Source organism: Chaetomium strumarium, assembly GCF_033439665.1.
Source record: "Chaetomium strumarium strain CBS 333.67 chromosome Unknown B0T15scaffold_4, whole genome shotgun sequence".
Taxonomy (NCBI): Eukaryota; Fungi; Ascomycota; class Sordariomycetes; order Sordariales; family Chaetomiaceae; genus Chaetomium; species Chaetomium strumarium.
Window position 1 is genome coordinate 2,337,466 of NW_026944432.1, and position 23,286 is coordinate 2,360,751.

Genomic DNA, 23,286 nt, shown 5'->3' on the forward strand with positions numbered 1-23,286 from the left:
GCACGACACTCGCCTCCTGGATCAGAAGATAATCTAGTCTTAGATTAGATATCTGGTTGGGTTGCAAAATAAAATATCCACTAGTCATAAAAGACCCGAACACCAGCGCCATGCATGAAACCGCCTAAGGTAAGCACCTATTCCGCCGCAATGGCCCTCACATCGTGGCATTTCTCACCACGCCATCCATACCCCTAACCAGTCCGGGCGGCGTGTCCTCCGGACTCCGCCCATTCCGATACTGCCACAGCCGACTCAACTCCTTGACCTTCACCTTCATCCCCTCCTCATCCCTCCTCTCCTTGATAAGGCTCCTCCTCTTCTCCAAGACAGGACTCAGCCCATGGATCTCGACCGCTTCCTCCACCTGCTCCTCTTCACCCTCATCCTCACTCTCCCCCTCCGGTTCCCTATCGCCATTCTCCTTACCCCCGATGGAGACTTCGCTCTCCATGAACTCATTCTCCTCTGACGCCCCCAACGGCACGCCACCCTCGCCTCTAAGCAGCATCCCCGTGGTCTTGTCCCGCTTCAGGGGGAACATGCCATCCAGATAATGCTGCACCATCTGGTGCCCGCCCCTCCCGCCGCCGCTGGTTCGCGCAAACACGCGGCCGATGAAGCGCGGGATGGTCGGGGAGGAACGCGAGGCGGTGGCAAAGTGCAACACCCCCCAGAGGGCGACGAAGTCGGTTGTGTGCGCGTAGTGCTCGATGTGGCCTATCGCCCGGTCCGACAGCGTGGAAGGGTGCGGGGTGGTCGTTGAGGTTTTGATTCCATTTACGGGAGGGTTACAATTGGTAGTGGTGAGGGGCGCCAAGGGGTGGCTGGTGCCGTTGGGGTACGGATACGGCTCGGCAGTAGACCTCTGTCTCGCCCTGGGCTTGGGTTGCGGTTGACGGAGCGGCGGAGCACAGACCGCTTCCGCGCTGGCGAGCGGGTTGGAGTCGATCGACGCGGCGAAGGGGTGTCGTTTGGCCAGGGTCTGAGAGCTGATGTGGCGATGCGGGTTGTTGAAATGGTTGGCGGCGTTGCCAAAAGTGTAGACCTCGAGCTTGGAGAGGAGGTCCTGAGGCAACTCCTGTAGGAGCCAGTCCAGGATCAAACTGCCTTCAATGCCGCCCTGTGAGTGAAGGATGAAGATGACCTTGGAGTAGCGCGGGTTGTAGAGTTTCTTCTTGATGATCCGGTAGCAGACTCTCACGTCGTTCGTTGCGTAGCCCCAGTTGCGCTGGATGAGACACTCAACCACGTCGAAGAGGATGCCGGAGCTGTGTTGCCGGTGAGCCTGGGATCTTCCTAAAACTGCCTGTGGGCTGGTGTGTGGCGCCTCACGTCTTATTGTGGATTCCGAGGATGGGCCGTTTGAAAGTGACGGCCAGACGGTTGAGATTGCTCTGCATCCAATGTGCCCTGTCGTTGATCGCGCTCAGTTTCACATAAAACTTGTGTGACGGAACCCTCTGGAGCCTACCCTGCTGCCACCCCATTGATGTAGATCCACTGTTCGTGGGCATGCTCGGGCCGTGCCGGTGCGTACTCGGGATCAGAATGGTACTCGACTCCCTCGCCGTTCAGCAGCATACACAGCGCTTTGTTAAGCAGCATAAAGAGGCCGACCAGTCCTGCCGCGGTCCAGACCGGTAACACCAACAGCAATGGGAGTGCCACAATGCCGGCGAGTTGCAGCACGCACAGCACGACATGGACGGCAATAGAGAACAGGTTACCCCATGTGGGCGACAGCTCGCTGAGCTCGGCCGAGTCGGCGGGGCGAACCGGCCACAGAATGTAGGGGATGGCCCAGAGGTACTGGAAGAAGTGGTAGACGTCCCAGGCCATGAGCTTCCACGGCATGTCGGTGTAGCTGTAGTTGATGGCGGACCTGCCCCCTATTTGCGAGCCGAAGAAGCGCGTGTCGCCGCCTTCGCTGGCCGTGTTTGGCCTCGCTGGTGGCGGTGGTGCAGCGGCTGCAGCAGACATGGTGGAGGGCATTGGGCGGGTTGAGAACCTCTGCCCGTCTGCCGCATCAAAGTGCGGCGAGTCTCGGTTGAAATACTATTGCCATGTCCCTCCTCCGATCGGCATCTGGGCGGTCAACAGACCTTGCCACGCCTGCTCACATGGCGAGGGTGTCAGCAGCATGGCTGAGGAGGCTTGGCGGATTGTGAGACACCACCCTGCTGCCTGGTTTTGTAAACGGTGCAGTCGTTGCTGATTGGTCAGGCACCTAACTTGAACACTCGGAACTCGTGCTACCAGGTAGGATCCGAAGAAGACGAATTCTTATGGCGCAACAACCGCAAATCCTTTAAAACGTCAAAGACCAACCGACAAGACCTCGATGTATGTAAATTGTGTCTTGCTCTCTGTATCGCTGTCTACGTAAGGTATAGATAGCTCCTTAGCATAGACTCACCAAAGCTTTTCCGAGTACATCGACATCGATCATGGGGTCCACCACTGGTGCCGGTCCCCGGTTGAAGCATTACAGCATAGTACGTAATATCGGTAGCGGACTTCGTCCCGTAGGGCTGAGAACTGACCGCGCTAGCGTACTTCTCAGGTTCGCGGGACCATCCGTATTGGCTGCCATTCTACCGGTAACACAAGGACGATGGAGGTCGAAGCCCAGTCTTTTATAGCAACTCACCCCTCTCCAACGTTGATGTCAAGGCAGCCAACCTGGGACTAGAAGAACTATTCGTGAATATCCGAGAATCCGCGTCTGAGCCACCCTGATGAACTGTTCGATCTCCTGCCTTGCCACGTATGCCTTGGACGATCTCTCCTCTATCAAGAATGGCAGTGGTTGTGCGAACTGACGGGGAAATACGCCACTTACGCCTGGCTGATGCCGAGATCAGTCGATCCGCTAATATCCAACAAAGTGAGGGTTACGGTATCCGGAAAGAGTCTTAAGTTTGGTAACGCGCAAGCTTCCCAACCTTCCTCCCCCTTGTCAAAAAGGCCGTACACCAAACTTACCCGCATAGGTAAAGTTAGGTACGTAGTTTAAGTGTAAGAAGCAAAGCAAGTGAAATCCAATCAACGAGAGAAGAGACTGCAAGGCAAAAGAAAACGAGAATAAAACGTGAGACTAAGAAGTAGGAAAATCTGAGAGAAAGAAAAGAAAGAAAAACGAACAGAAGAAGATACTGTGGTAAATAGCAGCCGCATTCTGTCTGGTTGGCAGCGATGCAACGTTAGGAAGCTTAGCAGGTCACGGTAATCCGTACTACTACTACCTACTTAGTAGCAGTATTAGTTTTGGCCAGTCGGAGGTCTTCAGTCTTGGCTCCTAGCCTCGCCACGGGTTAGGGTTAGAACACTAATCTCGCGATAAGATAAACATTTTTCTCTCTGGTATTGTACCTTTCCCGTCTGCCATCTCAACCACCTCGCCGGACGGACTGACTCGATTGACGGCAGCCATGGGAAAGAACAGGAAGTCCAAGCGTCAGCTAATTCGTGACGAGAAGCGCGCGAAGAAATTCGGAAAGAAACGCGAGCGGGAAGTCACTGAAGACGAAGTGCCCTCGGCAAAGCGCCAGCGTCGCGGCGAAGACAGCGAACAACCGAATGGCTTCGACAGCTTTGACGCAAACGCCGACTTCATCCCCTTCGACGATGACGAACCAGTACGAAACGTGCTCAGCAGTCGCGGTCGCGGCGGGGATTTCGAACGCGAGTTCTTCGGCATGCTGGGCGAGCAGGAACAAGAGTACTTCCGCCACGCCGACGAGCTGCTCGAGCTGAATGACTTCCCCTCGCCCGAGGACCGCCACCTCTTTCTGCAAAGCGTCTACCGCGAGGCCCGTGGCAAGGAGCTCAAGCTCGCCAGCAGCCAATCATGCTCGCGCCTGATGGAACGCTTGATCCTACTGTCGAGCGCCAAGCAGAAGAAGAGACTCTTCGGTGCGTTCGCGGGGCATTTCATGACGCTCGTTACGCACCGATTTGCGAGTCACTGCTGCGAAAAGCTGTTCTTGATGAGCGCACCGGTCGTGACGGAGGAGCTGAGTGGGGAGGGGGAGAACAACCAGGACGTGGAGATGGGCGAGGCTGACGAGCAGGAACCGGATGAAGTTGTTGAGGCCATGAAGACGCCCATGGAAGATCTTTTTCTGTTGACCCTGGATGAACTAGAGGGACACCTCTCGTTTCTGCTGTCCGACCGGTACGGCTCGCATGTCCTGAGAGTTCTGTTGGTCGTGCTATCTGGCAGGCCACTTGACCAGGCAGGGACCAAGTCGCTGCTGCAGAGCAAGAATAAGGAATATGTTACGGTGGAAGGCGCTTCGGCCGCAACGAGCGGCCTCAAGTCGTTGGCGAGGGCGGTGCCCTCGTCCTTTTCGACGGCGATACAGAAAATCATTTCCGACTCGACAGCTAACATGGATCCAACGGCGCTGCGGGTGCTGGCGACGCACCCTACTGGTAATCCGACGCTACAGTTATTAGTCGATCTGGAGCTGTCGTTGTTTGTGAAATCTAAGAAAGCGGCCAAGAAAGAGGACGAGAAGGACAAAGAAAACCAAGACACTGCAGTGAGCCTACTTGAGAGGCTGGTCCCTGATGCGCCGGCATCGTTCGGCGACGAGAAGTCGCAGGCCTGCGAGTTTGTTAACAGCATGCTCTACGACCCCATCGGGTCGCGCCTTCTCGAGACTCTCATTGCCCACTGCCCGGGCAAGATTTTCAAGGGACTCAATGCAAACATCTTTGCTCCGCGCATCCAGATCCTGCTGCGCAATGACATTGCCTCGTACCCGGCTATTAAAGTGCTCAACCGGTTGAGCAAGGAAGACCTTGCCAGTGCAGTCGAGAAATCGCTCCCTGAGATGTCATCACTGATCGAGAAAGGGCGGCTCAATGTTATCAGGACATTCTTCGAGCGCTGCAATGTCAGAGGCGCCTCGGCCGAGCTCGGCACCCTCCTACAGGCACTCACAACCGCATGCGGCGGCAACTGGAACCACCTGGTCCCCAAACTCTGCATCCTAGACGAACCCGCACCCGAGCCAGAATCTAAGGAAAAGAAATTCCAGCAGCCCGAGGCCAAGAATAGGGCTGCCCTCGTGTCCCACGGCAGCCAAGTCGTTTCGACTCTCCTCGCCATCCCAGGTCAGCCATCCAAGGCTATCCAAAAATCTCTGCTCTCCGTCTCGTCAGAACAGCTCCTCCTTCTAGCAACCTCCTCCGCGGCCACCGCCGCAATTCTTACCAAGGCCCTCTCCGTTCCGCCACAACTCCCGCACTTCCACAAACTCCTGGTTGCCGCCATGCTACCGAACGTCGTCGAGATCGCCACATCGCAGCACGGGAATGCCATCGTCAACGCCATCGTCTCAGCGCCCTCCAAGGGCGAGGGCGTGGCGGTGGTGCCGTTTCATCAGAAGGAGAACATCATGGCGCAGCTAGAGCGACAAGAGAAGGATCTACGGTCGACATGGTTGGGTCGGAATGTGTGGCGGACATGGAAGGGTGATTTGTGGAGTCACCGACGGCATGACTGGGTGCGATGGGCGAAGGAGACGGACCCAGAAGGTGAGAGGGTTGCGGCTATGCCTAAGCCAAAGGCTGTGGAGGATGAAAAGGACAAGAAAAAGGGAAAGGGAGTGGGGAAGGAGTTGAAGCAGAAGCAGGAGGTTAGGCCCAATGTCACACGAAAGGACGAGGAAAAGGAGAAGATGGGGAAGAAGGAAATGAGGGAGTCAAACGGTGAAAGTGATAGGGGGAAGATGAAGGAAAAGCCAAAGAAGGATAAGAAGAGAAAGGAAGAAGTGGCGGCTGCCGCTTAGCTACCTTTGACCCAAGTATTTTAACGTGCGCATGATACCCAGAGAGCGCCCAGAGAACAAGAGCAATGAATTCACCAACTGACCATCATGGGACGGTACCCTGCATACGCGGTAATCCACCTTCACGCAACTAACTGCAGTCAGATACAGCCGGCATCCTTTGATTGACCTCCTGTGCAGGGAGTGTACGCCGTGCGGGACGTCTGACCGCGTTCATCCTGCAAAATGCCACTACATTCTTTCACCATCCATGCCAGGTACTCTCCCGCAGATATCTTTTGGGAACGGATGACTGTTGCTCAGAGCCGGATGCTCCATCCGTGGTGGTCTCTTCTGAGGAAACCAAATGCTCTTTGCACAGGAGTTTGAGGATGGAGTCTTTGCTGAGCTGATGATGGTAGTCAGAGTCGATAAATCGTGAAGTGGCAAGCACACCTCTCTTGGAGCAGGAACTTGGAAACTGCAAGAGCAGTGCTTCGTCTTCATCATTGACCGGGTACCACCATCGTGCTCTACCCCTTTCCCTTTCCCGTGTCGACTGACCAATTGACCGAGGTTCGAACTCTCGAAAAGCTCCCTCGCTCCTTCCACTGCTCTTCCAGCTCTGCGACCTCCAAGGTGTCTGCCACTCCCACCGACTTTGGGCGCGTTCAAAAAGCCCAAGTTTTCGCCAGTCACCCGACCTCACAACACTATCACAGGTACCTCCAAATCAAACACCATGCGATCAGGCTACGACATAACTGGCTTTGGCGACGATTTTGTGGTGGAGCGTCCTAAACCGGAAGCCGAATACATGCCAAACACGAGGAGCAAGACCGATTCCGCTAGACGAGGCGATAACGGTGCCAAGGGCAAGGACAATGCGAGTCTCCCTTGTCCTGATTTCATATCCTCGTTGTGCACAAACCGTGCTCCCTTTCGTGCCTGAAGACAACCAGATCTCGCTCATGGTGGGGAGAAGCGTAAACGAAAATGAAATACATAGCATCAGGATTGCTAACGATTCTGTCCTGTTCCCTAGGGATCCAACACCTCAGAAAAGAAATCGAAACCGAAACGGAGCAAGACTGAGAACTGAAAGGGGGAAGAGGTTAAATGCGGGTATCATGTGTTTGGGCAGAGACCATAATGATTGAGATTGGGGCAGAGAGCAGAAACAGGGGACAAAGGACGGGCAGTAACACTCTGTTCACACTAGGAATCTGCTTTTGATAGTATCGTATTTTCACAGTCCACTGCTACGAATCCGGATTCTTCTTGTTGACGCTGAAACAGAACGCTATCCTGCGTGACTTGGAAACTGCCCGAATGACTGACTGACGTAAAGCAAACAGGAAGGCCGGACAGGAAGGGGAGACAGATGGAAACTCTCGCCTAGACAAATACTCCGGGGGCTAAGTAATGGGTTGTCTCCGGGGATTATAGATTCAGCAAGTGGCCTAGTTACTGGCAACCCTCCACTTTTCCAGAGCTCGGAGACGATGATGCGGCGTGCCCTATCTAGTAATGTGAAACACGCTGCATGGCTCGCCACGATAGCCGCTGGTCGCGAAGCCGTCGAGCTTGGTTAAGATTGTAGCGTCGTACGCTCGTACTATCCCGCCGGGAATCAGAGAAGCCTTATTGTAGGTACAGTTCTGATTCTGCAGTACTTACTTGGACCGACGAGAAATCTAAAGCGGCAAGTCACCTGACTCGGTGCTTGCTTGCTGGTAGGCCATAAGGCCATAATGGTGATATGTATATCCATGGGTATCCCGCTTCTTTAGGCTGTTGTCATGTAGTATGATTCTGTATGAAAGAGATGATAGAACATAACGGGAGTCTGTTAGTATATTTTCTCGCCGGACACCTCGTTGCCGGCTATCCTAGAACTGGGACAATTTTATGAACTGCCAAGCATGACACTGAACATGAAAGACGGTTGTAAGAGAAGAAAGTGGAACTTGGGTTGGGGGAGGGGGGGGGCACGGGGGGAGGGGTGGGGGGTTGAACCAATCGCCACCTCTCATATCAGTGATCATTCACCGTTTCACTCTTAATAGCAACATGCCTCTGATGCAACTTGCACATATTTCACTTCACACTGACCTGAACCTGTTACTCTCCTTTTTTTTTTTCAACATTTCCGGGTATCCTATGCTCAACCATCAACTCCTTGCTAAGAGTATGCCCAAAACCACTAAAGAAGACATCCGCCAGAAACCCAAACTTGTACATTCTCTTTCCAACGCCTCGATCCCGTTTAAGAACACCATGACCATGGACCAACGACTAAACAAAAGGAAACGATCACTGCTTGTATTTTTCTTCTTCCGAACGTCGCACTGCTGTCAAGAACAAGACGATATCAAACCAACTATTGAAAGAAAAAGAAAAGAAAAAAAAGAAAAGCAAGAAAAGAAAGGAAAGAAAGAAAAAGAAGGGAAAGAAAGTTCCCTTCCCTATGTCTGGCTACCGTCGCGCGCGACGCGCGCGACGGCCCCGTCGTCCCAGATGAGAAATTCATTCCACTTAGGATCGGGAGGGGGCTCCTCGCCTCTGGCGTCCATCCCCGCCGGCATCGCCAAGTCGAACATCGCCGAGTCGAACATCGACTCGATAGGCTCCGTCGCCGCGATGTCCGTCCCTGTCGGCACCTGCGTGTCGAAGGGCGACACGTCCGGCTCCGTCCCCGGACTCGCTGACCATATCGCCATCCACGAGTCGTCGGAGGGCGACATGTCCGGGTCCGTCCCCGAGCTCGCTAACCCTATCGCCGTCACCGGGTCGGCAGAGGGCGAAGGTTCGGGCTCCGCCCCTGCCGGCATGGAAGAGGCGAGTGGCGGGGGACGGGAGGGCGCCGGGGCCGGGGAAGATGGTAGGGCGCCGGGGCCGGGGACGGATGGTAGGGTACCGGCGCCGGGGAAGGAGGGGATTGTGCCGGGGCCGGGGAAGGATGGTATTGCGCCGGCCGGGGAAGGGGATGGTAGCGGCAAAGGATGGTAGGCCGCTAACCCCGTGCTGGGTTGATACAACGCCAGCGACAAGTTGGCTGACGGGTCCTGGGCCGGATGCACCAGCTGGGGGAGCGAGTAGCTCCGCAGGTGCTGCAATCGGTGGCTACTCATGGAGGCATCCGGGGCCTGAGCAAGGTCCCCTGCGTCCTGCGCTGGGTACCGCGGAAGCGCAGGGGCGACAGGAGAAAGGGACGGGAGGGAGTTTGCTCTATCCAACGTGGCAGTGGTCCCCTGAAGGTTAAGGAACGGCCGGTTGAGTTGCTGTCGGCGGAGTGCCGTTAGCTGGTCCAACGGAGGAAGGCCTGAGAAGGCCTCCCTAAAATCCTGGCTCACCACGTCGTAACGCTGGGCTGCCAGGCTATATTGGCTGGACAGCGTTTGATTGCGAGGAACGCTGCCGAGCCTGCCGTTGCCCGGCTCTTCGTCCTCCTCGCTCTCATACGGTACGTCCCCGCGCACTGCCTCTTCGGTGACCTTGAGACGCCTGCCCGTCCGCTCCCTGTGGCATTCCGACGCTAACAACGCGGAGCCTATGCGGTCACTTAGGGAGCGGTCGGCCCGGCGAGAAGCGGCGATGAACGCCTTCTCTGAATCCTTCTTGATTCGTTGTGCCTGGAATTATATTAGAGGCCCAGGACTACATCAGTGAAGCACTTGCGGCCGACTTTACCTTCAGGGGAGGTTCGGCTCCTTCGCTGGCAGCGTCCGACGGGGGTGCCATGCGCTTCCTCGGCATTGTGTAGGTTGTCGAAAGATGAAAAGATGAAATGATGTATATCGATCGCTACCTTAGGTATGGTGTTAGGATCGAGATAGTCTAGAGTCTAGACGAATGAAAAGGGGTGAAGAGCTGTGGACGGAGGCGCTCTCTTTACCTCTCTTATATAGGGTCCTGCATAGCAGCCAACTCACCTCTCTAGTATCCACATAGTACGGAGCATAGTTATGAATCGCCCGATCTAGCTTGAGACTCTACTTGTCAGTCTTACCTCAAAAAGTGTCAAGGCGCCCGCCAACTAGAGTTCAACTGAACTTCCAAGCCAATCATATAATATTCATACTGTCCCCTCGCACCTTTGCCCTAAGAGCTTTTCGCTCGTGTCTGGAGTCCTGGGCAGAATAATGGCGACGGAAACATTGAAGGGATGGTCTGATGTCTAGATCTGTCTGTGACCGCGTACCACGGTCGCCACAGTATGCCCATTGACATGTGCGAGCTACCCCAATTCGCACCCTCGGCCAGCATGGAATTGTTGATTGTGAGTTGTGCTGCTTGTGCGTCTACACCCCGCCCAATACGGCAATACCTATCTGAGGGCATTACTTCGTTTACGAGGCTGCTTGAATGGAACGGTCTGAGGGCCTAGAACATCGAGGACCATACCACACAACCTTCCCATATTGCAGAGATCACCACCGTTGCTGCTCTACGTGAATGATGCCGTTCGCAGGCAATTCTGCCATTTGATTTCCCTTTCGCGTTTTTGATCCTGGGGGCCAGATCCTCCTATGTGCACCCATCGCAGGTCTACTCTATATTTGGGGTGTGCTTGTCCAAAAGACCACCCAATTTCAGACCCCCTACAAGATGCCTCTGGAAGTTCGCTGTGGCCGACATGCCTTGGCATCGATACCTCGGCTTTCTCGACCCGTGCCCAGTTGAAGGCGGGAAACGCTGTTGGAAATGGAGCTGTATTGCAACGCCAAAATGCCCAGAGTGATGATAAGGTCGACGTCACTTGGATCGATTAGGATCGCAGTAGGACAGGCTTATTAGTAAGTTAATTACTCCGTGTCTGTACGGCTTTGGCAACTCTAGTCCAAGTTGCACCTCACCTTACCCTTGGCCTTTTCCTCTTCCGCCCCCCCCATCCCTTCCATTATCTACCGCCGTGCTACGTACAGTACTACTCCGTACATACCTTACATACCTTACATAGAAACATGAGCGACGCAGCAGCCTGACAGCCAGGGGGGTCCTTTTCCAACTTTGAACTGGCTCGGGCTGGCAACGGCTTTTGTTGGGGTGTTGCTCCAACAAATATTCACCTCTGCCAGAGCTCCCGCCCACATGGCGATTCTCAGAAGGGAAAAAAGCAAGTGAGCTTGGGATTGCAACCGTACAGTCCGAAGTCCCTCATTACCCTCGCCAGAAATTCTATATCAACAGCATGGTCAGTTGACTATTGACATACTTTATCTCTATTGGTCCGGTCGTAAGGGAATGTGCTGTGAATAATTGCCTTCTATAGCAACCGGACTCGCTCTCGCAGTGTCTCAGAAACATATAGGTCGCCACTATAGTACTGATGCGATCCATCTGGCAAGTGGATCCAGTGGAGTGGGGTACAGGTCCTGTACTTACATAGCTCTCTGGCACGGTCAACCGACCTTGCAACCATCATCATCAATTTATATAACCTATCACATTCTTGGTTGACCTATGGTCCCTGCGCTTCCGTATCAAGTACTGTGTAATGAGAGCTACAGTACATCCGTACAGTAGTACGGATTAGTAGTACTAGTACCCGCATACTACCGGCTGAGCCAACCGAATGAGAAAACCCTAACCCAAGCCAAGCCCTTAGCCCGCACAAACTGGGCATAAAACTGGCTTTAGTTATTACAGGATAATAAAGAAACGCGAAAAAGTATATCGAATCGTTTCGACGGGAATTGAGCCCGACGTGGGGGTCGAACCCACAACCTTGAGATGACGGAGATGCTCCTTAAGAGTCTCACGCTCTACCGATTGAGCTAGCCGGGCAGGCTCGCTTGTGTTGGTTTTGTCGTTCGCTGTTTACCTATTTATATGAAAGTTGCATTTGCCTCACATCCAACGATCCATCGTCCCTTGGTCAAAGCCAGCCAGGGGAGACGGACAAACCTCTCTCAGACATGACGGCTCTACTCTAGGAATAAGCATTGCTATCTTCTCTTGGATCTTCCAGAAACAAATCCCGGACGCCCCTTGCCCGTCCACACTCTACTCATCACATCAAATCATCCACAGATCCCAATCCCAATCCAGATTCCAGACCGAATCAGCAAAAGCGAAAACCTTTCTCGAACAGTCTCAGTCTCTCAGACGCTCAACCCATCAACTTCGGAATGGCAGCCTTCCACAGCCCCGTGTGCGGCCACGTCCAATTCTTCAGGAAAGGCGGGTCGATCCCGTCCTCAAAAGCCTGGTTCCGGGCCTTGATCTGGGCGTTATGCAGGGCCTCGCGGGCGGCCGCGCCCCGGTTCTTCAGCTGCGGCATGCGATCGATGGCGTCGATGGCCAGGCTGAAGCGGTCCGTCTGGTTGCGGATCGCCAGCTCGAGCGGCGTGTCGATGTTGCCCTTCTCCTTGTAGCCGCGCACGTGCAGGTTGTGCGAGCCGGGCCGCTTGTAGGCGAGGCGGTGCACCAGCCAAGGGTAGCTGTGGAAGTTGAAGATGACGGGCTTGTCGGCTGTGAAGAGGGCGACCCACTCGGCGTCGGTCAGGCCGTGCGGGTGGTCGACGTGCGAGATGAGCTTGAAGAGGTCGACGCAGTTGACGCAGCGGATCTTGAGGTCGGGGAAGTGCTGGAGCAGGAGGTCGATGGCGGCGAGCGATTCGTGCGTCGAGATGTCGCCGCACGACGCCATCACCACGTCGGGCTCGTCGCCGCGGTCCGTCGAGAACTGCGGCCAGATGCCGATCCCCTTGGTGCAGTGCACGACGGCGTCCTCCATGGGCAGGTACTGCAGGTGCTCCTGCTTGTCGGCCACGACGACGTTGACGTAGTTGGAGGAGCGCAGGCAGTGGTCCATGCACGACAGCAGGCAATTGCCGTCGGGCGGGAGATAGATGCGCACCACTTCGGGCGACTTGTTCGCCACCACGTCAAGGAAGCCCGGGTCCTGGTGCGTGAAGCCGTTGTGGTCCTGCCTCCACACCACGGCGGTCAGGAGGATGTTCAGCGACGCCACCTTGTTCCGCCATTCCACCTCCAGGCACTTCTCGAGCCACTTGCAGTGCTGGTTGACCATCGAGTCGATGACGTGGATGAAGGGCTCGTAGCTGTTCAGCAGACCGTGGCGGCCGCTGAGGATGTAGCCCTCGAGCCAGCCCTCGCAGGTGTGCTCCGAAAGCATCTCCATGACCCGTCCGGCGTGGGCCAGGTTGCCGCCATCCTCGTCTTCTTCGAAGTACTCGCCCATCCAGACTTTTCGCCCCGCCTGGTACACGTTGGCGAGCTTGTTGGACTCGGTCTCGTCCGGGCCGAAGAGGCGGAAGTTGGTCGGGTTCAGGGCGATCACGTCGCGCAGGAACCTGGCCATGTTTGTCATGCTGGCGTCCATGGTGACGGCCGGCTTGTCCACCTTGACGGCGTAGTTGCGGAAGTCGGGCATCTTGAGCGGCTTCCTCAGCAGGCCGCCGTTGGCCACCGGGTTGGCACTCATGCGGCGGTTGCCCGTGGGGCAGAGGGCCTTCAGCGCGGGGGCAGGCCTGCCGTTTGCGAACAGACGGTCCGGCTCGTAGCCGCGCATCCAGCTCTCGAGCAGCTTGAGATGGTCCGGATTCTCGTGGACGTCGGTGATGGGCACCTGATGCGCCCTCCAGAAGCCTTCCAAGTACTTGTCATCGACCTTGCGAGGACCGGTCCAGCCCTTCGGGGTGCGGAGGATGACGACCGGCCACCGAGGCCGGAACGCCTTGCCCGACTCCCTCGCCTGCTTCTGGAATTTCCTGATCTCGAGCACGCAGTGTTCTAGCGTCGCCGCCATCGCCTGGTGCATGGAATCGATGTCGTCGCCCTCGACGAAGTACGGCTCATAGCCGTAGCCCCTGAACAGGTTCTCGAGCTCCTTGTGGCTGATCCGGGCCAGAATGGTCGGGTTGTTGATCTTGTAGCCGTTTAGGTGCAGAACCGGCAACACGGCTCCGTCGGTGATGGGGTTGAGGAACTTGGTGCTGTGCCACGAGGTAGCCAGAGGGCCTGTCTCCGCTTCGCCGTCGCCCACCATGGTGAGGGCGATCAGGTCTGGGTGGTCAAAGACGGCGCCGAAGGCATGAGATATGGAGTACCCCAGTTCACCACCCTCGTGGATGCTCCCGGGGGTTTCCGGAGTGGCGTGCGAGCCGATTCCGCCGGGAAAAGAGAACCGCTTGAAGAATCTCTGCAGACCTTCTTCGTCCTCCGACGTCTCCGGATACACTTCGGAATAAGTGCCCTCCAGATAGGCCTGCGAGAGCACGGCAGGCGCGCCGTGGCCTGGGCCCGAGATGAAGATGGCATCCAGGTCATATTTGGAGATCAGCCGGTTGAAGTGCATGTAGGTAAAGATTTGGCCTGGAGCAGAACCGAAATGGCCGAGGAGACGGGCTTTGAGGTGCTCCTTCTTCAGCGGCTCTTTGAGGAGCGGGTTCTCACGGAGGTAGATCATGCCCAGACTGAGGTACAAGCTGGCCTTGAAGAAGTCGTTGTACTTCTGGATCTCGCCCTCGGCGAGCGGCGTGCCCTTGATTGTCGACCGAGCAGGCCCATAAGGGCTGATGCTCTCGACCTCGTCAGAGTCGCCCATGATGGGTGGGTGAGCTGTAGAGAACGCAGTGAAAAGGAATCGAATTGGGAACTGAGGATGGACTTGACTGGCGAACCAAGTGTTAGAAGGTTCTCGTGCACCTTCGACTTAGACTTTCTTTGTCTGTGATGAGTAGCGGAAGAGGAGGAAGGGGATGTCCAAGGGAGCGAGCGACTTGCTCTTAACTACTTTTACTGTAAGTGGCATACACAGGACCTTGGAAGCGGGCATCTGATCACAGCACCGATGCGGAAACACTCGGAGTCGGATGAGATGCGGCCTTGGGATTCCAAGGAACAAGGCGATACTGGTGGGCAGTCTTCATACAGGACTGCCATGCAGCGGGCAGACCCGCCCCAGTGGCATTCTCCATTGGAGACGAGAGCCCGCATCGCCGAGTTCCGGCGGCACGTGGCATTGTGTTGGATGTTGCGTGTGAGCGAGGTGCCGACAAAAAAGCCGCTGCATTTGCGAGCCTACCGCAGTACCGCCACCCAAGAGTCAACGTCCCGTCATGCCCAAAAGTTCGGAATATGGGGTCTTCCATGGGCCCAACATCAGGGGCGCAGTGGTCTGATCTCTGATGGTGACAGATGGAAACAACAGGGGTTTCCGTCCTGCTGGTTGCAGATAGCCAATGGGCGCAGGCGGCGACGAATTGAAGTTTCCGGCACGCGACTGCCTCTTTGACGATTGCAACCAGGCTGGGTCCTCAGTGACGCGATAGTGCCGTCAATGTGAGCGGCTTTGTGTTGTTTGCGATGCAACCGGCCCGAAATGCTTCCCGCTCGCCATTCTCAGAGGAGGGGCGCATATCTCCAAGTTGATAGAAGTCGATCGCTCGTCAGCCATGGACCCCCCGGGCCGTCTTCGATGTTCCAATCGCGGGATGTGGGCCTCCCTGAAGCCGGGGTCTGACTACCCCAGAAGCGCCACGCCGGCGGTTGCCGGGGCCCCGTGGGAGAGTTATTAGGCTATTAGCCCCTGGCATCGGCCGGGTGCGGAAAAAGCAGCTGATTCTGTCTGCACGATGTGTGTGTTGGTCTAGACCCTTCGCATTTTCAGCCATTCGACACACATCTGCTGCCGCCATCAGGCCACGAGTTATTCGGATATCCTTTCTCAGCTCTATCAGCTACGGGCCATTGGGCATGAGCTGATAACGTTCCATCCAGACCGTTGGGCGTTCGCAGACTCGCAGTACAGTTACTACAGTGGCATTTTATGAGCCCCAGATCCAGCTTCGGCGGCCCGCGCATCCATCGTGTTTTCTTCTCCGCACTCGAGTTGAGGTGGTCAACTGATGTGACCACGATCCTATGCGCCCAGCCAAAAGCCGATATCCTGACTTATTACCTGGCCGTCACCCAAGTTTCCAGGCGCTGAGGTAGAGAGTACTTTGGCTTTCCATTGATCCTAACCGACTGCAACCCCATCCAAAAGCCAACGGCACCTTTATTCTGCTCCACGTGGGCAGGTGCTCTGCAGCGTCCGATACCTGCATTGATTAGCCTCGACACCTCAGTATTTCCAACGCTCACACATTATTCCAGAGTAACCTCTTGTGCCCAAGTAGTGTCTGACGGTATACGTTCCCCTTCCATCCCATTATTCCCAATTTCTCGTACACGACAGGTTACAGAGATAGCCAGCCTTGTAGCATGAAGTGAAAGAAATTAAAACAGAGGGAACATACCATCGCATTGCAAGAACAGCTAGCGAAAGAAAACAATTCTCAAGACAGCTAAAAGTGGAAGGAAACAATTAAGACTTCTAGAGAGAGCGCTTTGTCTGAAAGGGAGACTGCATAGTACCACGAGTGCCATTCGCAGTCCAGGTTGCAACGGACACGCGTCTCGGCGAAGACGACTTCTTGGTTTTCTCGGCCCAGCTATCATGATTTTGATTATTTCTTGCATTGCACTGCTGCCATATGATGGCCAACCCCATACTTGGAATAGCAGCGTTAGTCCGTCTATTACCGGTCTGGCTTCGCTTCCACCCATGTGGTCTTTCCATTCTCTAAGAAGTTCTAGAAAGGATGTGAAATGAGGAACCGCAACTGCGAAGCGGCAGTCTGACATTTACATATCACCACACAATAATAATAAGCTATCCATGAAGACAACATCATCACCCTTGTAGTCGAAGTTATTCCAAGGTGAAACCCCGGTGATGACGGACTTGGGGCTACGGCGCTGGGAGAGCTTGGAAGGGATTGCGGTTCGTATTTACGGCGCCAGCTGGCATAAGGAGGATCACGAGGATCTAATAAACGGGGAAGGTATGTCCTTCAAGACATCTCCTTTTATCAGCAATTATTGAAGACTTTTCAGGCAATCATATTCTTATTCGTTCCACAAGAAGATGCAATTCGCTTGCCAAAGACTGAGACTTGTCCTATGTTTAGATCGACCCCTTCAGCTATACTGCTTGCGTTACCAGGGAATCCGATCGAGACGCAGCCGTCATCACTAAGGTAAAAGGATCGACGCCAAAGGAACCCAGCTCTAGCTCGGCCCATATCATCTCCCTTCCGGCCACCCTTCTGCTTCGGTTGCTTTAACATAAAGCCATAGTCTTCATGGTGCGCAATGGCAACTCTTGTCGTTGGGCCAGTCAATCAATCTCGCCTTTAAACTACGCAACTGGAGGCCTCTGAACACCTAAAACAGCATTGCCTCCTGCGAAAACTAACCGCTCGTATCCCACATTCCACGGTCCCATTCCGGTAAGTGTTGGGCGTAGAGCATTCCCCTCCCTCGTTACACAGTCCTGCCCTCATTAGGTACCAGACATCTTCCCTATTCGGTTCCACCAACTCCGTGCATCCGTTTCCAATCCCATCAGTCAACACCACACATCTTACGGCCTCACTCTTCCAGCACAACCGTCAGTCCCAACCTCATAGTGCGAACGACACATTAGATAAGGAGATGTACACTTATCATCTTCCAGCCAAACCATAAAAACCAAACCAAAGCAAGCCAGCAAACCCAAGCACGACGACAGGATAATAACAGAGGGTCCGGGTTTCGGGTCGATTCGAAGCAGATATAGGTCGACGGGATAAGCAACTGTATGTGCGGCATGACGACCCGGACACTTGTTCCGGGATTGCGTAACGACGGGATATGTCGAGTCAGCAATCCCCATGCAGTCGGACATTTCGGGCTTCCCGTCTCCCTTGTTCCCGCCGATCTGAAGTGCAGCCAAGCTATCGTCAAGGGTATGGAAACGTAATGTATCAGAGACGCAGCCGGAGGAAAGAAACCAAGACGACAGGAGACAAAAAATACAAGATGGCGACAGTGGTATCAAAGGTCGTACCGTACGAGGAGCGATACAGCAAGCAGCAAACATCAAATAGCAGAGACATAGCAGGCCAAGCAAGGAGAGCCTCCCTTCCTTCAGTCCCCCACTACCCATTAAACCGGAAACGCCAATTATCCATCCCCTACACTGTGGCGTATCGCAAGCGAAGTGGAAAATCATCGCGTCGGAAAGAAACTGAGACACAAGAAACCGCAGTCATATCGTTGGGACCGCCAGACAAGATAACGGGCACCCTACCACCCTTTCTTCCTGGCGAACCGCTTGTTGAGCAGCGCAAGGACCTTGGGCACGTTGAACTGGACGTACTCCAGGTCCAGGTCATCCTGGTTGTCTTTTTGCATCTCTAGGAGATCGTCGAGCTTGAGATCCAGTTCGAGCAGGCCGCGATTACGCCCTGAACATCAGTCAGCAAGTCACAGTCTATACGCAAGGGAGACAAGAGCTTACCCTTGTAGTGTAGTGAGATGACGAATGTCCCAGGCAGCGGGCTGGTAAAGTTGAAGTAGATATTAGCCCTTCGGTTATCCGGCACGTTGCTCTTCTGGATGACGCCCTCCTTCTCGAGCTGCTGGTGCGTGAACTTGTACGGCCCCAGGACCTGCTGCTTCTGCTGTTTCCGCCGTGTGCCCTCGCTCTGACTGCGCACGTTGTGGAGGTAGTTCTTGTACGTCTCGAGTTGACCCACGAGGTAGGCGTTGTGGTCGCGGATCGTCCTGTACACTTCCTCTAGCTTTTGCGTCTCGGCCAGAACACCTTCCTTGAGCGAGCCCAGATGCTGAAGCTCCTGTTCAACCTCGTCTCTAAGCAGGCTGAACCCGTCGCTCTTGTCGACGACCTTCAGCTCCTGCAGCTGGCTCAGCAGTTCCATCGCCCTGATACCCTTGCGGACCATGACCGCATCGTTCTTGGAGGTGGCAGCTGCGTCGGCGATGCGTTCGAGACGCAACGGCCTCTTCGCCACGGACGAGCTCTGCGGGATGGTCCGTAGGATTTGCACAAAGATCGACTTGGCCTCCATGAAGTATACCTCCTCCTGAGTGATATCTAGCGCGGCGGTCAAGTCGTCGATGGCTGTCTCCCACTTGCTGTACAGCGGCAAACTGATTACCCTGTTCTCTTTCCTCGGAACCTGGGGTGGCGCGGGACCCAGCTCCGCCATGATGATAGAAAGGTGCGAGTTCTCGTCCTTACAGAGCTCAACAGAATGCTTTTCGATCAGGGCGTGCATGGAATAGATTTCGTTCAAAGTGATGGAGAGTTCGAGGTCCTTCTTGGAGAGCGCCACATAGTTGTCCATCTCAAGGCTCTCGTAGAAGTCCTGGACCTCGCACAAATCCAGCATGAACTTGTTGACCCGATCTTTGTTCTGGTGGATGAACGGCTGCAGCTTGGCCATGTACGGCTCCTTCGAGTATGACGGTTTATTGGCCAAGTTCTGCAGCATCTTCGCAACGTACGTTAGCGTCCTTCTGGGGCGATCGGCCGGCGTCCCGTCGATGAGCATGTAAGACTTGGGTGTGACAATGGCCGGGTTAATGAAGCGAAGGAAGAAGAAACCGCCGATCAGAGTGCAGATAACCTGGTCATTAGCATCGGGGTACTTTCTCTTGGTCAAGCTGCGAATCTGCTTGCAGATCCACCGAATCCCGTACGGCGCCTCGTCCAGCCCCTCGATAATGGTCGTCAGGAATCCGTTGGCGATTTCCGTGAGCATCGTTAGCCGCGGCTCAATGATGGCTTGAACCTGAGGATTCTCAGCCGCCTGCTCCGCCGTGATGCCCTTGGGCAACGACGCTGGTAGACTCCCTGTGTCTTCTTCGATCTGCTCAATCATACGCTCATAGACCTTGAGCGGGTTGATCTCCAGGTCCAGATCCTTGAGTTCGATCAAGCTGTTGATACGGTCGGCTAGGACTGACTTCAGGAAGCTCTGGCCGGGTCCTCTCCTTGTGTAAGTAGTCATCATGCGTGAAACTGGTGTGTTGGCGCGCAACAGCGACGAGTATTCCGGTGTGTTATCGAACTGGTACGTGAGGACGGACTTCACAGAAGATGTCAGCTAACAAGGACACTCTTCCCGAATAGCAGGCCACATACCTGAAACATGGTTAGTAGCAGATGTTCTTCACGACTTTCGTACTGGTTGCCGTAGATGGTGAACATGACGGTCTGCAAGAGCGCGTCGATTTCCGACATTGAGACGAGCCGACACAAGTGGGCAATGTGCCTGGGCTCAGACTGCAGCAGAAACATCAAGTTTCCGTATTTCTGCGTCTTCTCGTCGTTGGGAAACGTTCCCTCTTGCATTTCGGCGGCATCTTCGAGGTGACTTGCGACTTCATTTTGCTGCCAACTCCATTATTATTACACGGACGCAGAAAAGGGTAATGGCTAGCTTAACACACCTCCTCCAAGGCCATGCGGTTCTGGATCAACAGGGCAATGCGGGAGTCGAGGTAGCGAACATCCTTTTCGAGGACAAAGTTCTTCTTTGACTGCGAAGATATTTTCGATTTGAGATCTCGGAGAACCTTTTGTGCTATTGACGGTATCAACATTCTGTTCCCTATCACGAAGACCTTGAGGCACACCTTTGGCGAGGTCGTCTTCGATGACTAGATCGGATTCATTGGCAGACATGGACATATACAAAGCCGACATAGAATACCGCTTTGACTGACGGGCGGATCGTGAGCCATCGTAGGAGGACATTGTGTTCTGGCGGGATATGGGTTGGAAGGACGAGGAGGACGCGGTAGACGCTCGGGAAGGTGTCTGCAGCATGACGGACATGTTGGCGGGTGAACGGGGTGCGGCAATCCGGAGATGGTCAGGCTGCCAGGCCCGATGCCTCTCAACGAGGGAGCGCGATGTACCGGAACCTGCGACCGGGGGAGGGTGCAATTGAGTTCTTTGATCAATGCTTGTTCTTTGAAGTATGTCGCGCGAAGACCGTTTCGTTCCTCGGGACAGGGCGGCGAGATTGGCCCGATCGCAAAGGAGATCCCGATATCAATCAACTGGGGAAGAAGTAAGGAGGCCGGCTCGAATTACGCTCGGGAAGCGAGTGGTGCTCTTGGTAGGATGGAGGTTGGAACGGATTGAGATGCTCGAGGAGTTCGTCAACGAGAAGGGGTGCGCTTGTCAGTGGGGCAGGAAAAGGCCACAAAGGGAGAGCGCGCGGGGAGTTGCGAAGGCGGGGAAAGCGAAAGTCGAGGGATAAATCTCTCAGTCTGGGGATGTTCGCAGTATGCTGAGATAAAAGGGGGCAGGGCCGGGTTCCTGATTTGGTTTGGCCCTGTGCGTTTTGCTGGCTGTTGAGGGTGGTGAGGGCGATGAGTGAGGGTGGTTACCTCGTCGTGAATTGAATGACAGGAGTGCGAAATCTGCATGTCTCGACGCTCGGTCGGATGTGGAAGGCTGCGCTGCGCGTCAGGGGGAGGTGGGTCCTTCACAAAACTTCCGGTTGGGGTGAAAGCGCACAGGTGCAGGTCGAGCTGCAGTGCCGACAAATTGATGGGCTGAGAGCCTCAGACGATTCTTCCCTAGTAGTACCTTACATAGGTACCTGTAGTGAGCAGCGAGGCACTGCCGAATCAGGGCGAAAGAAATGCGACGCTCTTGCCTGACAAGAACTGGGAATTTGATGCGGGTGCCGGCATCTAACGCCGAGCTATTCACAAGGGTTCATACAATAGTTGCTCAGAGAGGGGCAGTACACTATCCCGATAACATAGCTGATGAGTTGGAGGAACAATAACAATGTAACAGGGCAGTGAGGGCACTAACGGGATGTGGGGGTTGTGCTGTTGCATTGCTCGTCTGGCTGTCTCGATTACGGCGTGCCACTTCCATCCAAGGAGTGTTGTCCGTGTTGGTCACCCTGGGACCTGCATGAAGCGAAAACGAAGAAGTGTGCCAAGACAGACGGGTTAATGCTAACACAGTCGGGCGGAGAATCCAAGAGGCCCCTGCCCGGTCATGGAGATCAAAGACAAGAAGCGATTTCCAACGTGGCCTCTTGCTTGGTATCTTTCACAGGCCACATACAAAGTTGAAGACATATTGGCTGTCTGCCCTTGTCACCATCTTCAACAAAGGACAAGCGGAGTAATCGATCTGTTTTGCCCACGGCGCACTACCGTGCTCTGTATGTCTCTACACTCAATAATGCGCCGCAGCGATGACTGACTCCTTAGTTACATTGTACTAATGTACAGATATCGGGACAACCTCCAGATGCACCAGCGTCTGCCTTCGGAGATCTTCGTGATCAGCCTGTTTGGAAGCGTCGCTGCCGACGCCTCCGCAGCAGATCAGCGTACTGCGATCACTACCAAAACGTACAAATTCACGATACCTATCCGTCCATATCCGTACCATACTGCATTACGAGTACAGCCGAGCAAGGGGAAGTTCATGTTTCGGGACCTTACGGCATGGCCCAATGCGACCTGAAGCCTGCCGCATGGAGCAAGCCGAAAACCAGATTCATGTGACAGGAGAGGAAACACGCTGATTGGCCCCCGTTATGCACCCCAGTCATCTCGCATGCAAGCAGCAAGCTAGCCAGAAACCAACTTCACAACTTGCTGTGTAGGGTTTCCTCGCTCCTCGCTCCGTCCAGTTCGGTGTGAATTCGGAATGCGACTCGGCCAGGGCGAAAGGTGCGCAGATCTGATATCAACTCCCAGTCAACCAGCGGTTCGCGAGTGCCCATCATGGCTGCCGTTGATATCAGCCCCTCTCATTCCCGATGGAGTTGCGAGCAGGCCTTGTTCACACCCCGCAAAGGCTCAGTAAGGGGTGGGTCCTAACTACGTACCACCTAGGCTACGGTGTTAGTTCACTGTGGCTATGTATAATGGCTGTTGGGACATGGCGCAACGGCTTCATCTGAACCGAAGGGGTGCAAGGGAAATCATGGGATGATGGCCGCGGCCTAGGTCTGAGCAGCGTCTCGCTGCTGTTCCTGCAGCACCCCGCAATGAGATGTTCTTCGCCGGGGCCGCTCAGGGTGAGATGAAGCTGCGTACACTGGGACAGCAGTACGTGAAGCAACTGGCGCAAGTCACTGTTACTCCGTGTCGGCATGGACCGGTCTGCCCAACGTTTCCCAATGGGATCGCGGATCGACGGTTTCTACTTATAGCAGAGGCGCACGGTTTCATCTGTGATTGACAACGGAAGCGAGTACGGGAACGGAGTGCACGGGTTTATCGGACAACAACGAACAGCCATACGAACGAATAATAATACCGACCGAAAACGCCACGTCGAGAGAAGAGAATGCGGAAGTGGTACTTGACATGAGCTGGCTCCGGTGTTTGACATTGAATCAGTACCGCGTACTGTTCAGGTGCGGAAGCCCGGGCACCAGAACCCAACCATCGAAGTTACTTCCCGGCAGTGCTGATTGGGCTACGGCGTCAGGGCAGAGGGCCAAGCAAGATGATTGGTTCAAGACTGAGTCCGAGTCCGAAGGGCGTGGTAGTCTAGGTACTCCGTACTGCACCGAGCTACCGCCCAACCTGCGTCTGCAACCTTGGAGGCGCCTATCTTACACCCAGGCATTCCAGAACGCCGGGACGG

General features: G+C 54.9%; 5 protein-coding genes and 1 non-coding gene across 6 annotated transcripts; 1 reads left to right on the forward strand and 5 right to left on the reverse strand.

Moving 5' to 3' along the window:
* Positions 1 to 13: 13 nt before the first annotated feature.
* B0T15DRAFT_533296 (uncharacterized protein) lies at positions 14 to 2,148 on the reverse strand. The gene is made up of 3 exons (XM_062869360.1): positions 1,475 to 2,148; positions 1,336 to 1,413; positions 14 to 1,271 (listed from the first exon to the last, which is right to left on the reverse strand). The coding sequence occupies exons 1-3, from the start codon at positions 1,993 to 1,995 to the stop codon at positions 158 to 160; spliced, it is 1,713 nt and encodes a 570-aa protein (XP_062721533.1). The 5' UTR covers positions 1,996 to 2,148; the 3' UTR covers positions 14 to 157.
* A 1,237-nt stretch (positions 2,149 to 3,385) lies between these two features.
* B0T15DRAFT_533298 (armadillo-type protein) lies at positions 3,386 to 5,892 on the forward strand. Its single transcript, XM_062869361.1, has one exon. It carries the CDS (start codon positions 3,435 to 3,437, stop codon positions 5,802 to 5,804), a length of 2,370 nt encoding a protein of 789 aa, XP_062721534.1. The 5' UTR covers positions 3,386 to 3,434; the 3' UTR covers positions 5,805 to 5,892.
* Positions 5,893 to 7,871: 1,979 nt separating this feature from the next.
* B0T15DRAFT_575034 (uncharacterized protein) lies at positions 7,872 to 9,542 on the reverse strand (the record flags this gene model as incomplete). Its single annotated transcript, XM_062870977.1, has 2 exons — positions 7,872 to 9,418; positions 9,477 to 9,542. The coding sequence occupies 2 exons, from the start codon at positions 9,540 to 9,542 to the stop codon at positions 8,252 to 8,254; spliced, it is 1,233 nt and encodes a 410-aa protein (XP_062721535.1). The 3' UTR covers positions 7,872 to 8,251.
* Positions 9,543 to 11,485: 1,943 nt separating this feature from the next.
* B0T15DRAFT_t141 lies at positions 11,486 to 11,573 on the reverse strand. The gene has a single exon. It is a non-coding gene; the product is annotated as a tRNA-Lys (tRNA).
* Positions 11,574 to 11,655: 82 nt separating this feature from the next.
* Positions 11,656 to 14,481, reverse strand: B0T15DRAFT_208650 (D-xylulose 5-phosphate/D-fructose 6-phosphate phosphoketolase-like protein). Its single transcript, XM_062862644.1, has one exon. The coding sequence runs from the start codon at positions 14,356 to 14,358 to the stop codon at positions 11,899 to 11,901; it is 2,460 nt and encodes an 819-aa protein (XP_062721536.1). The 5' UTR covers positions 14,359 to 14,481; the 3' UTR covers positions 11,656 to 11,898.
* A 2,979-nt stretch (positions 14,482 to 17,460) lies between these two features.
* Positions 17,461 to 20,651, reverse strand: B0T15DRAFT_208721 (Rho GTPase activation protein). Its single transcript, XM_062862645.1, has 5 exons — positions 20,286 to 20,651; positions 20,100 to 20,233; positions 19,792 to 20,040; positions 18,142 to 19,735; positions 17,461 to 18,088 (listed from the first exon to the last, which is right to left on the reverse strand). Exons 1-5 carry the CDS (start codon positions 20,485 to 20,487, stop codon positions 17,928 to 17,930), a joined length of 2,340 nt encoding a protein of 779 aa, XP_062721537.1. The 5' UTR covers positions 20,488 to 20,651; the 3' UTR covers positions 17,461 to 17,927.
* Positions 20,652 to 23,286: the final 2,635 nt, after the last annotated feature.

What these genes read in the sequence shown, in the direction of transcription:
- B0T15DRAFT_533296 (XM_062869360.1), bottom strand. Translation starts at nt 1,995, where the DNA reads ATGCCCTCCACCATGTCTGCTGCAGCCGCTGCACCACCGCCACCAGCG. An exon ending in ATCAATGGGGTGGCAGCAGG is followed by an intron (nt 1,414 to 1,474) that starts GTAGGCTCCAGA and finishes GATCAACGACAG; the next exon opens with GGCACATTGGATGCAGAGCA. An exon ending in CTCGGAATCCACAATAAGAC is followed by an intron (nt 1,272 to 1,335) that starts GTGAGGCGCCAC and finishes CCGGCAACACAG; the next exon opens with CTCCGGCATCCTCTTCGACG.
- B0T15DRAFT_208721 (XM_062862645.1), bottom strand. Translation starts at nt 20,487, where the DNA reads ATGTCCGTCATGCTGCAGACACCTTCCCGAGCGTCTACCGCGTCCTCC. An exon ending in ACCGCATGGCCTTGGAGGAG is followed by an intron (nt 20,041 to 20,099) that starts GTGTGTTAAGCT and finishes TGGAGTTGGCAG; the next exon opens with CAAAATGAAGTCGCAAGTCA. An exon ending in TGCTACTAACCATGTTTCAG is followed by an intron (nt 19,736 to 19,791) that starts GTATGTGGCCTG and finishes TCTTCTGTGAAG; the next exon opens with TCCGTCCTCACGTACCAGTT.
- B0T15DRAFT_533298 (XM_062869361.1), top strand. Translation starts at nt 3,435, where the DNA reads ATGGGAAAGAACAGGAAGTCCAAGCGTCAGCTAATTCGTGACGAGAAG.
- B0T15DRAFT_208650 (XM_062862644.1), bottom strand. Translation starts at nt 14,358, where the DNA reads ATGGGCGACTCTGACGAGGTCGAGAGCATCAGCCCTTATGGGCCTGCT.